General features: G+C 39.1%; 1 protein-coding gene across 3 annotated transcripts in view; it reads left to right on the top strand.

Annotated features, from left to right (window-relative positions):
- The first annotated feature begins 473 nt into the window (after positions 1–473).
- The window catches only part of RPS6KC1 (ribosomal protein S6 kinase C1), a 207,038-nt gene continuing 191,563 nt past the window's right edge, over positions 474–15,948 (top strand). For all 3 annotated transcript variants that reach the window (XM_063114826.1, XM_063114827.1, XM_063114824.1), the window contains exon 1: positions 474–693. In XM_063114826.1, the coding sequence (XP_062970896.1) occupies positions 589–693 (105 nt within the window). In that variant the 5' untranslated portion in view covers positions 474–588. The remainder of the gene's footprint in view (positions 694–15,948) is intronic.

Here is a 15,948-nt window from a genome sequence, read left to right as displayed (position 1 = left end):
GGGCTCGCTGTGCAGGTGTGTTATAGAAAGACAGGTGCACAGGCTAAGGGGATTCGTCTTAAAAAGAAGGAAAGGATATGTCTGAGAGGGTGTTGAGATGTTGATGTAGGTATTTAAAATGATAGAACCGGGAGTAGGGAAGGAAAACAGATGCTAGCTGCAGTATCCCTCTCTCTTTACAACGAAAACATAAATTTGTACAAGTTTGGGGTTGTGGCTGGCTATAACAGCTCTCACAAAATCTATAAGGTGGCCGAGCTAGCGCCTAAGGAGACTTTGTGGAAGAGTCTCAGGTGTCCGCAGTGATGGGGGTGGCGGTGCGACCTCCTGATGTTCGCCCACATGTCAGCCCCAGGCCGGGAGGTGGACCAGAATCTACCTACGGTGGTCTTCCCACTCCCAGGATGCAGAAGACGGCCTGACCCGGAAGCCCTTTTACCGACCCGGAAGCAGAGCTGCGGGTCAAAGGCGCCGCAGGGAGCCACCGCCCCCTCGCCGCTGAGGTGCTGCGTGGGGAACCTGGACCACGGCGGCGCCGGGTTGCCCTGATGATCCCAGGCGGGCGGCGGCGACAGAGGCAGCGGGAGGATGACCTCTCCCCGGAATCCGAGTGCCGACCTGGCCCGTTTCTACACTGTCACCGAGCCCCAGCGACACCCGAGGGGCTACACGGTGTATAAGGTCACCGCCCGGGTGAGTGCCAGTGTCAGGCGAGGATTGGAGTCTGGATTGGGACCTGACGTCCGGGTTGGGGACGCTGGTGCAGGGGTCTCTGACCCCATGTCAGAACCGGGGGTGGCACTGGGTGCGCCTGGTGGCGGGACACGCTTTGGAGGTAGGGATTTCGGGAAGGCTTGGATAGTTGGCCGTGCGTGGGGTGCCCTGGGCTCCATTGGAGTAGGTCGCAGTAGAGTCCCCATTCTGGGGTGGAGCAGTGGTTGATCGTTTTCAATTGATGACTCAGCCCCCATCTCATATGTACTTTCTCTTCTGAGTTCGAAATTTGCAGAAGTGGTTTTGCTTGCTACAGAGGGATAATGCAGACTTCAGAAACTTTAATTTATGTGTTGTTTGGCTTATGCAATAGTTAAAAGATATTTCTTTTATTGACCTTTTATTCAGCTTCGGGTTTGCTCTGAGGGAGACAGACTGGGGAAAGGTGTCAGTGTTAGGCCACCAACCTAGTACTGTGTCTTTGCCTCCGAGTTTTTCATGTTTTTTAGTCCGAGACATGAAAAATATCTTCTGAGGGTATTTTGTGTGAGTTGCCTTGAGGGCACATTTAAAAGTTGTGAAGCCCCTTTACGTCAACTAATTGATCCAGTTTTTAATACCTACTTTGTTTATGTTTCAATGCTTTCGTTTTGAGTTTTAAAGAGAGCCTGCATCTCTTTTGTAAGAAAGTAAGAATAATAAAATTAAATAAGTCTATATGTATGCAGTGTATGTGTGTATGGGTATGTATTTTGTATATCATCCAACTTCATTCTCATTTTAATGAAGAAGAAACTGAGGTTCGAGAAGTTTAGTAAGTTGTCCAACTTTACTTGCAAGGCAGTAGCAGATCTGGGATTTGAAACGAGTTCTGCTTAACTCCAAGTTATATAAAATACTAACTGTATCATTATCATTAATTTTTAAAGAAGAGAGATACAGAGGAAGTAGTAATAGGGCAATATACGTTTGGAGGATGTAGTGATCAGGTGTGATAGAGAGCTTAGGAAGTAGGCTTTGAGAAGAACCTTAAAGGTTAAGTAGATTTGGATGAGCAGAGTTTGGGGCATGGGAATGGCACGTGGTGTATGGACATGGTGCACAATTCAGACAAATGTGAGAAGGTAGGATGAGCAAATTTGTTTAAAGATAATGAGAAGACCAGGCCTGGTTATTGCAGATTGCTTTACTGAGACTAGGGGGAAATTTGCTGCTCCCTGTTTGCAGGTAAAGTTGTTATATAGGTGGAGTGTTAGTTTCAGGTTGTGTAAGACATTTTGTGAGATTAAGGAAACTCTTATTATACCACTCTTAAATCTTTTCTAGTCCTTGGGCCCTTCAAAAATATAGAATTAGTCTCTTAACAAGTAGTTTATGGATCAGAACAATTTTCACCATAGTAACGTTCCCTTCACAGCACCCTCTTTATCCCTTATCATAACACTTAACCAACATTATATTGTATTCTGTTTACATGTCTTTGTCTCTTAGTAGATTTAGAGCAGGTTTCTATCATTGGTATTTGTTTCCTCTTCTATCAGCTAAGGCAATGCATGGTACATAGTGCCTAAAAAATATTGTTGAATGTTTTCTTCTCCATTCTAGGCAGCACACCGAATAAATATTTAGTTCCAAGCACTAAGTACTATGAGAGATACAAGCCTGAATAAAGCATGGACCTTCCTTTCAAAGGTACATAGTAGAAGAGTTTACTGTATGTAAATAAATGCTGTATTAAAAAATAAAAAATAACAAATAAAAAACCCCAAACCACCACCAACAAAAAGAAAACAAAAGAAAAAGAACAACAAGAGAAGTATGGTATGAGATAGAAAGTGTTAAGTGTGCTACCACGGTACAGAAAAGAGCTGTGGGAATTCAGAAGACAGAGAGATTACTTCTAGTTTAAGGGGTCAGGAAACATGCACCATTTTGGAAGAATCCAGAAAAGGAGAGGGCATAGAAGGTGAATGGGATAGAGCCCATAAAGGCCTGGAGAGGTATGAATGTGTGTGGAACTTGAATAGGTAACACTGAGTATGAAAATTGCTCGTATTCTTACTTTACAAAAGGAAAAGTTAACTAAATTGAGATATTCAGTTATCTTAAGCTGTGAACTATTTACCGAACTAACTTTAATGACAGTATAAATTAGAAGATAGAGTAGCACACTGCCTTAGAACTAACCAAATGCACATAATATGCACGGTACGTACATATTGCTATGGTTATTTGAACTTGAAAATTGCTGGCACTGCCTATTTTCTCCCTGAAAATGTTCATGTCCTTATTTATTGCTTATGTTACAGATTTTGTTTTTAAAGTTTAAGCTTTGATCAACATGGAGATATACTTTAAAAAATCCATATAATATGGATTTTTAAAAGTATATCTTAAAAATAACTGTGCTTAATATTATAAAGCAAGTAAAATACTTATTTTTTGAGACTTAAGGAGGAAAACATCTTTCCTCAGGAGAATTAAACAGTTAAGTAGTGCTCCCCTGAGAGAACTTCATAAGATAAAAATTAGAAATGTCTCCTTTATGTTTCCTACTACTGACATAATTCGAGCTTCAAGGAACAATTCCTGTTTTCTTGATCCTTGCAGGGTTATTTCTATAGGTGTAGAATTGGAATCATTGCAAATACCAGTGTTAAATTTTGGATAGCAAATGAGCTCTCTCATCTTATTAAATCTTCCCTGTACTTTTTTTGCAGTTCTCTGGAACCTGGCAGGCTCTAATAACTTTGTGGCCAGTTATAAGCATGCTGACAGATTGCCTAGTTAAACTGTTTTGCTTCTTAATTTTTGTCTAGAATAAGTACTTTTGTTCAGAATTGGAAAATTATTTTTAAAATTTCCTTTGATTCTTTAGTTGAAGAAGACACAGATATAAAAGAACCATCAGCATTATTTTTGGTTGTTTCATCTTGCTTGGTTTACAAAATTCTCATATTGTAGATTTCTCAACAATATTAAATGGATGGTAGTTCTTACCTGTGTTCTTTCCATGAGTATGGAAGGAAAAAGATATGCTTTTATTCTTAAAAGACAGTGCTGCCTTATGACTTTATTTTATTTACATTGAGGCATAATTTACTTACAATAAAATTCGCTGCTTTTAAGTGTACAATTTTATGAGTTTTGACAAATGTTTATAGTTGTGTAGACAGTTGTGTAACCACCACCACAGTCATCACTGCACAAGTTCCCTCATGCTCCTTTATAGTCAGTCTCCTCTTCCTACTCCGCTGTGTCTAGGCTTTCTGTTATTATAAATGAGATTGATTTTCTAGAATTTTAAGTAAAAGGAATCATACAATGTATACTTTTTTGGTCTGGCTTCTTCCACTCAGTGTGATTATTTGAGATTCATCCATGTTGTTGTGTTTTCATTCTTATTTATTGCTAACTGGTATTCTATTGTATGGTTATACTATATTTTACCCATTTACCTATTGATGGACATTTGGGTTTTTTCCAGTTTTTGACTATAATGAACACAGCTGTTATGAACATTACTATACAAGTCTTTGGATGGACATATGGTTTCATTTCTTTTGATTCCATGCAGGCTTGTTTACTGTAGCTTTATACTAAGTTTTGATATGAGGTAGTTTAAGTATTACAACTTAATTTTTCTTTCTCAAAATTGTTTTTGCTATTTGAGATTGTATGCATTTCATATAAAGTTTAGAACCAGCTTGTCAAATTTTGCAAAAATGCCTGCCCAGATTTTGATTGGAATTATATTGAGAATATAGGTCAATTTCAGAATTTTTGTCTTAACAGTATTGAGTCTTCTGACCCATGAACATATATCTCCCCCATTATGTAGCTCTTCTTTAGTTTGTCTTAGCCATACTTTGTAGTTTTCAGTATACAGTTTGCACATATTTAAAGTAATTGGGTTTATTTTCAAACTGAAAATACTTAAGTCCTCATTTAACATAGCTAACATTTATTGAATAATAACAGCAAACACTTATATGATACTTACTATGAGTCAAGTACTTTATATAAATTAGCACATTTGTCTCAGCAGCTCAGTGAGTAGATACTGTTATTATTCTCATATTATCAGTGAGAAAATTGAGGCACAGAGAAGTTAGGTAACTTGCCCTAGATCACACAGCTATCAAGTGGTGGAGTCTACATTTGAGTTTATAGTTGGCCAGGTAGGCTGGCCCCAGTCACAGTGCTTTTAATCTCAGTGCTGCTGAATACCTGCATTATAAAACTGAGTCTTAAAATTAGGTAGTATGATTCTTCCAACTTCATTCTTTTTCAAAATTGTTTTGACTACTGTAGTTCCTTTGCTTTTCCATATCCATTTTAGAATTAGTTTGTCTATATCTGCAAAAAGCCCCCATGGGATTTTGATTAGGAGTGCATTAAATCTATAGATCAATTTGGGGAGGCATCGATATCTTTACTATGTTGAACCTTAATGTACATGAACATAGTATGTCTTGCCATTTATTTAGATGTTCGATATTTTTCATCACCATTTTGTAGTTTTCAGCATATAGGTTCTGTACATTTTTTTTAGATTTATTTCTCAGCATTTCATCTTTTTATAGCTGCTGTAAATAGTATTTTTAAAAATTTTGGTTTTCAATTTTACTTTGCTGGTATATAGAAATTTGGTTCATTTTTGTATTGACCTTATATCCTGTAACCTTTTAAAACTGTCTTAATAATTGTAGAAGTTTTTGGTAAAGTTCTTTTTTTCCTACGTAGACAATTCATGTTGTCTGCCAAAAGGCATAGTTTTCTTTCTTCCTTCCATTCTGTATGTTTTTTATTTCTTTTTCTTCCTTTATTGTACTGGCTAGGATTTCTAGTATAATGTTGAATATGAGTGGTGAGAGTGGACATCCTTGCTTTATTCCTGATCTTATGAGGAAAGCATTCAGTCTTTTACCATCTAGTATGATGTCCACTGTAGAGTTTTTGTGTATGGGAAGCTGCATGTTTTAATTTTTAGTTTTGTTAGCTTTTAATTTTGAAAGTAATGTATATTCATACACATTTCAAGTAATAATATGTCACTTTAAAAGAAAAAAAAGTACTAAATTTTAAACCCTTAACGTATTATATTACAAATGCCCAGTATTGAAGCAGTGGGAATTGTTAGTTTTCAGTTGTTATATCAGTAGCTCTTTGAAGATTTCTTGAAGAAATACTTGGTTTTGGTTTAATCTGGAGATATTTTCAATAAATGGAATAGTCATAGGGATACTGGAGGCAATTAGTTTTTTGTAAAATGTATTTATGTTTAACGATTTTGAAAACTCATGGCTCTCAAGTTGTTTTGTTTTTTCCAAGAGTCTAGTTTTATTCTACCCTTCCTTTGTTTTTGACTCTTAATATTGTTTGGTAGAAGGCTATATCACACACCAACAATTTCAGTGAATGGATTTTAAAAAAGTGTAAACCATTCCTGATTTCATTTAGTTTATTGACAGCTTGTATGACAGATGCTAAGATTTTATGTTAAGCCACACATTTTCTTTAACATTAAGGATTTTGATTTTCCTTAAATCTTTTGATTGGAAAATAGTTTACTTTAGAGCGATGCTATAATTGGTAAAATTTGAGGGGAGGAAAACAACTTCAGCAAACATTTATTGAGTATCTGGAGGTAACTTGGTTTTATAGTTTCTTTATTCTCTTTTGAGATTTAGGATTTTAATGATGTAGAAAGTTGAAGTTTTTACTCTCAGTCAGTTTAGGCTGTTACAACAACACACCATAGACTGGATGGCTTAAACAAGAAACACTTATTTCTTACAGTTCTGGAGGCTGGGAAGTCCAAGATCAAGGTGCCAGTAGATTTGATGCCTGGTGAGGGTCTTCTTCCTGATTTGCAAGCAGCCACCTTCTTGCTGTATCCTCTCATGGCTGAGTGATCAACTGTCTTTTTCTTATAAGGGTACTAATCCTATCACGAGGGTTCTCCCCTAATAACCTAATTAATGCCCAAAGGTCCCACCTCCAGATACCATCACATTGGGGATTAGAGCTTCAACATATGAATTTTGGGGGTACACAAACATCCAGTTCATAGTACTTACATTTAACATATTTTTTTGTGTGAAAACTTGCTAGAAAGTTGAATGCCTAAAATTTGTCTCATTGGCTTGCCTGTCTTATTTGGGAGTTCTTCCACTCCAGAGATCTAAAAAATGTAAAATATCTAACTATGGTTTGTGCAGGTGCTGCCTCTTGGGTCCAGACTACCTGGCTGGCGGATGATAACCATCCCAAATATTCTTGCCAACCAGTGACACCTGTGGCTCTGCAGGGAAAAGAGGGAGAGAGGAGCTGAGATGCAGGTGATGGGGGTGAGAGGGAGGTTGAGTTTGGTAAAAGGACAATTGTCTACATGAGCTGGACGCTTTGACCTACTCTTCCTGCCAGAGTTGTATTTTTTGTGTATGAAAGGCAGTTTAAAGATGTTTGTATATTTATATGAGAATAGGGATTTTATGAAAGCTAATGTCTGAAAGTTGGGATTGCATGAGTTAAGAGGGTGATTTCAAATCATTATTATGACAGTTATATAAAAGAATGTTTTTGACTTGACTTTTAAGAAAACTTGCTAATATTTATTGAGAAGAAAATAAAGTAAATTAGCACAGTGGAAAGGGTTTAGAATACCTAATGACAGTGTGATATGTTGATTATTATGGGCCTGAGCTAGGCCAAGCCACAAATTCTGATCTTTGTTTTAATGAAGGGCAAGGAAAAAAAAAAAGAAAAAAGTGTGGGCTGGCCAGTTAGCTCAGTTAGTTAGAGCACGGTGTTATAATTCCACGTCAAGGGTTGGATCCTCTTACTTAAAAAAAAAAAAAAAAAAAAAAAAAAAGGCAACAGGGCTGAGTTGGGCTCATTTTCAGGTTGCCTTTTCTTTGTTTTGTACTGAATTGGCGGAAAGAAAAAAGCAGTTAATGGCTAGTGAACTAATGCTGGAGCCACTATTTAAACCCTTTTTTAGTTTCAAGCCCCTTATTTTTTCTGCTCTGCCAAAGCACTTCTCCAACTTCTTCTTTTTGGTTGACTTACATTTCTTCGTGAAAGACAAAACAGGTTTGCCTAACAGGCATTAGGAATATTACCTGAATACTTGGAATTTTAATCTCTAGTAAGGGTAATTTAGTTATGTCCTGGAAAGAGCACTTTAGTGTCATGAAATTGTGAGATCCAGTTCTGCCACTGTTACTTGATTGTCGATTTTTGGGCTTTGGTTACCTCATCCTACGAGGCAGGATTGTTGTGATGATTGAATGAAGAAATGTAATTTCCTAGCGCAGTGAGAGATAGTTACCTACATTGTGAGCCCTTATTTGTTTTCCTAAGTTCAGACTTTGCGGTTGACATTGAACAGAGGCAGATGGACTACAAATATGCAGTAGCATTTCCCAACTGTGTTCCAGATTTTAGTAGGTCTTCCACTAGATAAATAATAATGATGATAATAATAATAATTATAATAAATAAACAGAATATGATAAAAAAAAGTTGAGTGGCTAGATGATTTTGGGAAATACTGTATATCTTCCTTTTGGAGATTTACTGGGCATATTAATGTATTAAATTCTTAGAGGAATTCTGCTAAAAAACGTTTCTTAAATAAAGGTAAACTGGGTCATTAAGCCCTTCCTTTGAGGGCACTGATTTTTTTTTTTTTTTTTTTAATTTTATTTTGTCAATGTACATTGTGGCTGATTATTGCTCCCCATCACCAAAACCTCCCTCCCTTCTCCCTCCCCCCTCCCCCCCAACAACGTCCTTTCTGTTTGCTTGTCGTATCAACTTCAAATAATTGTGGTTGTTATATCTTCTCCCCCCCCCCCGGTTTGTGTGTGTGTGAATTTATATATTAATTTTTAGCTCCCACCAATAAGTGAGAACATGTGGTATTTCTCTTTCTGTGCCTGACTTGTTTCACTTAATATAATTCTCTCAAGGTCCATCCATGTTGTTGCAAATGGCAGTATTTCATTCGTTTTTATAGCTGAGTAGTATTCCATTGTGTAGATGTACCACATTTTCCGTATCCACTCGTCCGATGATGGGCATTTGGGCTGGTTCCAACTCTTGGCTATTGTAAAGAGTGCTGCGATAAACATTGGGAAACAGGTATACCTTCGATTGATGATTTCCATTCCTCTGGGTATATTCCCAACAGTGGGATAGCTGGGTCGTATGGTAGATCTATCTGCAATTGTTTGAGGAACCTCCATACCATTTTCCATAGAGGCTGCACCATTTTGCAGTCCCACCAACAATGTATGAGAGTTCCTTTTTCTCCGCAACCTCGCCAGCATTTATCGTTCAGAGTCTTTTGGATTTTAGTCATCCTAACTGGGGTTAGATGGTATCTCAATGTGGTTTTGATTTGCATTTCCCGGATGCTGAGTGATGTTGAGCATTTTTTCATATGTGTGTTGGCCATTTGTATATCTTCCTTAGAGAAATGCCTACTTAGGTCTTTTGCCCATTTTTTAATTGGGTTGCTTGTTTTCTTCTTGTACAGTTGTTTGAGTTCCTTTTATATTCTGGATATTAATCCTTTGTCAGATATATATTTTGCAAATATTTTCTCCCACTCTGTTGGTTGTCTTTTAACTCTTTTAATTGTTTCTTTTGCTGTGCAGAAGCTTTTTAGTTTGATATAATCCCATTTGTTTATTTTTCCATTGGTTGCCCGTGCTTTTGGGGTCGTATTCTGTGCCCAGTCCTATTTCCTGAAGTGTTTCTCCTATGTTTTCTTTAAGAAGTTTTATTGTTTCAGGGTGTATATTTAAATCCTTAATCCATTTTGAGTTGATTTTACTATACGGCTAGAGGTATGGATACTGCATATGGATATCCAGTTATCCCAGCACCATTTGCTGAAGAGGCAGTCCCTTCCCCAGTGAATAGGCTTCGTGCCTTTGTCAAAGATCAGCTGGCAGTAAGTGTGTGGGTTGATTTCTGGATTCTCTATTCTATTCCATTGGTCAGTGTGTCTGTTTTTATGCCAGTACCATACTGTTTTGGTTATTATAGCTTTGTAGTATAGCTTAAAGTCAGGTAGTGTTATGCCTCCAGCTTTATTTTTTTTGCTCAGCATTGCTTTGGCTATGCGTGGTCTATTATTGTTCCATATAAATGTCTGGATAGTTTTTTCCATTTCTGAGAAAAATGTCCTTGGAATTTTGATGGGGATTGCATTGAATTTGTATATCACTTTGGGTAGTATGGACATTTTCACTATGTTGATTCTTCCAATCCAAGAGCATGGGATATCTTTCCATCTTCTTGTATCCTCTCTAATTTCTCTCAGCAGTGGTTTGTAGTTCTCATTATAGAGATTTTTCACCTCCTTGGTTAACTCAATTCCTAAGTATTTTATTTTTTTGGTGGCTATTGTAAATGGGCAGGCTTTCTTGATTTCTCGTTCTGCATGTTCACTATTGGAGAAAAGAAATGCTACTGATTTTTGTGTGTTGATTTTGTATCGTGCTACTGTGCTGAAATCATTTATCAATTCCAGCAGTTTTTTTCTAGAGGTTTTAGGCTGTTCGATATATAGGATCATGTCATCTGCAAACACAGACAGTTTGACTTCATCTTTTCCAATCTGGGTGCCCTTTATTTCCTTCTCTTCTCTGATTGCTCTGGCTAGTACTTCCAACACTATGTTGAATAGGAGTGGTGAGAGTGGGCATCCTTGTCTAGTTCCTGTTCTTAAAGGAAAAGCTTTCAGCTTTTCCCCATTCAGGATGATATTGGCTGTGGGTTTGGCATATATGGCTTTAATTATGTTGAGATACTTTCCCTCTATACCTAACTTATAGAGGGTCTTTGTCATGAATGAGTGCTGAACTTTATCAAATGCTTTTTCAGCATCTATAGAGATGATCATATGGTCCTTGTGTTTGAGTTTATTAATATGGTGTATCACATTTATTGATTTGCGTATGTTGAACCAACTTTGCATCCCTGGGATGAATCCCACTTGATCGTGGTGAATAATTTTACGTATGTGTTGCTGTATTCTGTTTGCTAGTATTTTAGTGAGGATTTTTGCATCTATATTCATCAAGGATATTGGCCTGTAGTTTTCTTTTTTGGTTATATCTTTACCTGGTTTTGGTATCAGGATGATGTTTGCTTCATAGAATGAGTTTGGGAGATTTGCGTCCGTTTCAATCTTTTGGAATAGTTTGTAAAGAATCGGTGTCAATTCCTGTTTGAATGTTTGGTAAAATTCTGCTGTGAATCCATCTGGTCCTGGGCTTTTCTTTGTTGGGAGCCTACTGATAACAGCTTCAATCTCCTTTATTGTTATTGGTCTGTTCAAATTTTCTACGTCTTCACGGTTCAGTTTTGGGAGCTTGTGTGTGTCCAGAAATTTATCCATTTCCTCCAGATTTTCAAATTTGTTGGCGTATAGTTGTTTATAGTAGTCTCGAATGATTCCTTGTATTTCAGATGAATCAGTTGTAATATCGCCTTTTTCATTTCTAATTTTTGTTATTTGTGTCTTCTCTCTTCTTTTTTTTGTTAGCCATGCTAATGGTTTGTCAATTTTATTTATCTTTTCAAAAAACCAACTTTTTGATTCGTTGATCTTTTGAATTGTTTTCTGGTTTTCAATTTTATTCAGTTCTGCTCTGATCTTAATGATTTCTTTCCGTCTGCTAACTTTAGGTTTGGATTGTTCTTGTTTTTCTAGTTCTTTAAGGTGAAGTGTTGGGTTGTTCACTTGCCATCTTTCTATTCTTCTGAAGTGAGCGTTTAATGCAATAAATTTTCCCCTCAATACTGCTTTTGCAGTATCCCACAGGTTTTGGTATGATGTATCATTGTTTTCATTAGTTTCAATAAATTTTTTGATTTCCTGCTTGATTTCTTCTTGGACCCATATGTCATTAAGTAGAATGCTGTTTAATTTCCATGTGTTTGTATAGTTTCCAGAGTTTCGTTTGTTATTAATTTCTAGTTTTAATCCATTGTGGTCTGAGAAGATACATGGGATAATTCCAATTTTTTTGAATTTATTGAGACTTGATTTGTGACCTAATATGTGATCTGTCCTGGAGAATGATCCATGTGCTGCTGAGAAGAATGAATATTCTGAGGTTGTTGGGTGGAATGTTCTGTAGATATCTGCCAATTCCAATTGGTCTAGAGTCTTGTTTAGATCTTGTGATTCTCTACTGATTCTTTGCCTAGATGATCTGTCTAATATTGACAGTGCGGTGTTCAGGTCCCCTGCTATTATGGTATTAGTGTTTATTTCCTTCTTTAGGTCTAATAGAGTTTGTTTTATAAATCTGGGTGCTCCAACATTGGGTGCATACATATTTATGATTGTTATGTCTTCTTGATGGATCAGTCCTTTTATCATTAAGTAGTGTCCCTCATTGTCTCTTTTTATGGTTTTTAGTTAAAGTCTATTTTGTCAGATATAAGAATAGCTACTCCAGCTCGTTTTTCTTTTCTGTTTGCATGGTAAATCTTTTTCCATCCTTTCACTCTTACTCGGTGTGAATCTTTATGGGTGAGGTGGGTCTCTTGTAGGCAGCATATAGTTGGGTCCTGCTTTTTGATTCTATCAGCCAGTCTGTGTCTTTTAATTGGGGAATTTAAGCCTTTTACATTAAGAGTTGTTATTGAAAGGTGTTGATTTATTCCTAGCATTTTATTGGTTGTTTGGTTGTCTTAGGTGTCTTTTGTTCCTTGCTTTCTGATTTACTGTTTGTTTTCTGTGTTTGTTGGTTCCTTAGGTTGTAGATAGTGTTTTTGTTAGCTTGTTTTCTCTTCATGAATGCCATTTTTATTATACTAGCGGGTTTAGATTTTTCTTGGGTCTTTATGGCAGTGGTAGTTATTTTTCAGGAACCAAACCCAGTACTCCCTTGAGGATTTCTTGTAAGGGTGGTCGTGTGGTAGTGAACTCCCGCAGTTTTTGTTTGTCTGAGAAATATACTATTTGCCCCTCATTTCGGAAGGATAGCCTTGCAGGGTAGAGTATTCTTGGCTGGCAATCTTTGTCTTTTAGTATTTTGAAAATATCATCCCATTCCTTTCTAGCTTTTAGGGTTTGTGATGAAAAGTCTGATGTTAGTCTGATTGGGGCTCCCTTATAGGTGATTTGACGCTTCTCTCTTGCAGCTTTTAAGATTCTCTCTTTATCTCTGAGTTTTGCCAATTTGACTATGACATGTCTTGGAGAAGGTCTTTTTGGGTTGAATACATTTGGAGATCGTTGAGCTTCCTGGATCTGAAGATCTGTGATTTTTCCTATACCTGGGAAGTTTTCTGCCACTATTTTGTTGAATATGTTTTCAATGGAATCTCCATTTTCCTCCCCTTCTGGAATACCCATGACTCGGATATTTGTTCGCTTATGGTTGTCTGATATCTCTCTCAGATTTTCTTCAATGTCCTTGATTCTTTTTTCTTTCTTTTTGTCTGCTTGTGTTATTTCAAACAGCCCATCTTCAAGTTCAGAGGTTCTCTCTTCAACTTCGACAAGCCTGCTGGTTAAACTCTCCGTTGTGTTTTATATTTCGTTGAATAACTTCTTCAGTTCAGCAAGTTCTGCTACATTTTTTTTCAGGACATTGATTTCCTTGTACATTTCCTCTTTCAGATCCTGTATACTTTTCCTCATTTCATCATGATGTCTAGCTGAGTTTTCTTGTATCTCATTCAGTTTCCTTAGAATTATCACTCGAAATTCCTTGTCAGTCATTTCAAGGGCTTCTTGTTCTATAGGATCTAGAGTTTGAGATTTATTAACTTTTGGTGGTGTACTTTCTTGATTTTTTGTATTTCTGGTATCTTTTTTTTGGTGTTTATTCATTGTGGCCGGGGGTTTCACAGTTCACCGGTTTGAGACTAATGACTAACTAGGATGTTGCTATGGTTGCCAATTTCGTATGGCTCCCTCCGTGACTGCTCAGTTGGCCTCTAGTGCCTTGTGTGTGTGGTTGCCTCGGGTCTTGGGCTTCTCCGGGGAGCCACCTTTCTCGTCAGCTTGGACTCTGCTGGGCTGGTGGATCACGTACCACAGGGTGTGTGATCTCTGTTGAGCTTTCACTTCCTGTGCAGGACTTCTCCCTGTTCCGTGTGCTCTGGCCCAGGCTGTTAGATCGTGCAGTGGCGACCCCACCGGGTGTGTGGTTTCTGTCGAGTCTCCGCCTCCCTGGCCGCACGTCTCCCCACTCTGTGCGCACTGTGCTGGGCTGGGGCGTGTCTTCTGCACCCCTCGTCTATCAGCTGGGCCTTCAAGACCCTGCTCGGCACCGCCTCGCCCAGGAAGTCTACCAGGTTTCTGCTGGGCACAGACGACCGGTCTCTCTGGGTGCCTTTGTAGCACTATGTAGATCTTTCTTGGGTCTTGTTCACCTTTGTATCCCCCCAGTATAGACCGAGTCTAGCGCCCACCTGCAGCCTGGTCTCCGGCAGGTTCAAGCGGACCTGGGAACTCTCCTACCACACTATTCCCAACCAGAAATTCGTTAGGCTTTTTTCCAAACTGGTGGCCGCAGAGATGGTATCTGCCTCCCAGTAACAGGGAGTTTACCTGGGGCCGGAGTCCAGGGTATGGTGGATTGACAGTTGGCCCGCCCGTACTTCCTTGCCCTCCCGACACTGGCTCGGGACACCCCCCGCCACCAGCCCCGCCAGAGAACCGTGGAGGGAGTGGGAGCAGAGGCCAGTCCGCAGGCTCCGGAAAGCCCGGCGCGCCAGGCCAAGCAAGTGGGAGGGCTCAGTGATGGCCGAGCAGGGTGGAGCTGCCCGCACCTGGGAAAATGGAGGCAGCACCGGGCGGTGAGTGGCCTGGTGGTGCAGGCGGGAGCCGCGTGGGCATCCACCCCCGAACAGAGCTGTGCCAGGGATCACTCACAGTGCTGTGCCAGGTCGGGTGCTCGCTCTCTGTCTCTGGTTTGCCGCCTTTCCCAGTTCTCGGCCACTGCCGCCTCGGGCTGTTCAGTCGCGGCGCCGCTCGGGCGCTCCCAGGAATCTTCTTTAATGCCGGTCTGAAACCTCGAATCCTGAATAGGGCAGCTGGCCGCCTTCAGCGCGGCCCCGGCCTCCGGGATCCTGGCTGCATCCACAGCAGCCCTGGCGCCGTGTTCCCTGTTTCGAGACTCGCTTTTGCAGCTAAGAAACAGTTCTTTTCCTGCTCCACACTTCAAAGCTGTTGCCTGTAAATGAGGCAGCCTCTCCTGCCGGGGGCAAAGTGGCGGTCACCCCCCACGACCGGTCAGCAGCAGCAGTCCTCCCTTAAGAGATGGCGAGAGGAAGGTCCACAAATTTCCCGGCTGCCTGAGGCCCAGTGGCCACCTTTTCCACCTCAGCTACTCCGCGCCAGCCGCCGCAGCCGCCGCAATCTTGAAAAGCCCAAAAATGAGAGCACTGATTTTAAAGAATACTGATATTACATGCAGCATGGTTTGTGAAGCATGCTTTAGGGTAATAATTTTCAAGATGACTTGGCAATAAAATTTTCCATAGCAAGAGCCTCTTAAAGATATACAGCGTACTTACTGAGCAAGTAGTAATTAACTCTTGCAGTGGAAATTTATGAACTTTAAATGAAAGGAATCACTACTTGGCATTTATTGGCTGAATTTTACGACAAACTATTGAAATTCACCTGGAAAAAAATTACTAAGTGCTAGCAGTCTTAGAGTGAATTTATAATATTTTTGTTTTAGATTTATTACTTGTTGAGGTAATTGCTAACATAGTTTTAAAAGTAATGAAAATCTGGTTCTGAGGGTTCAATTTTATTCATTTTCATTATGGTCATATTCTTCCCTCAGATTTTTGACTGATATTCTTATTTTTCATTAACTTTTCAGTTACTTCAAAGAGAATTACAGTTGGAAAGAGTTATTTCTAATGAACATGTGGACTGAAGTCATGTTATCTTAACTATTTCGTGCTTTTGGTTTCCATTTCAAAGGACACGTTCTTAAAGTATTTAAGTGAGATTACATATATGAGAATACTGGCTTCCTTATGGTGGGGTGCCAAGTGGTTGAACTTGGTAATATGTTTGGGAAGTGATTTTATTTTTATAAGGTAGTGGCATAGGAATCAGACCCAGTGTATTCTCCATTGTACCCCAGTAGCTGGTAGCAGAGTGTGCCTATATTTGTTGAATGAATAAGTGAAAGAATAAATAAAACCTAATGGTGACAGGTGTGGAGGATA

The sequence above is a fragment of the Cynocephalus volans genome, chromosome 11 (genome assembly GCF_027409185.1).
Source record: "Cynocephalus volans isolate mCynVol1 chromosome 11, mCynVol1.pri, whole genome shotgun sequence".
Lineage (NCBI taxonomy): Eukaryota > Metazoa > Chordata > Mammalia > Dermoptera > Cynocephalidae > Cynocephalus > Cynocephalus volans.
This window is presented reverse-complemented; position numbering and strand designations above follow the sequence as displayed.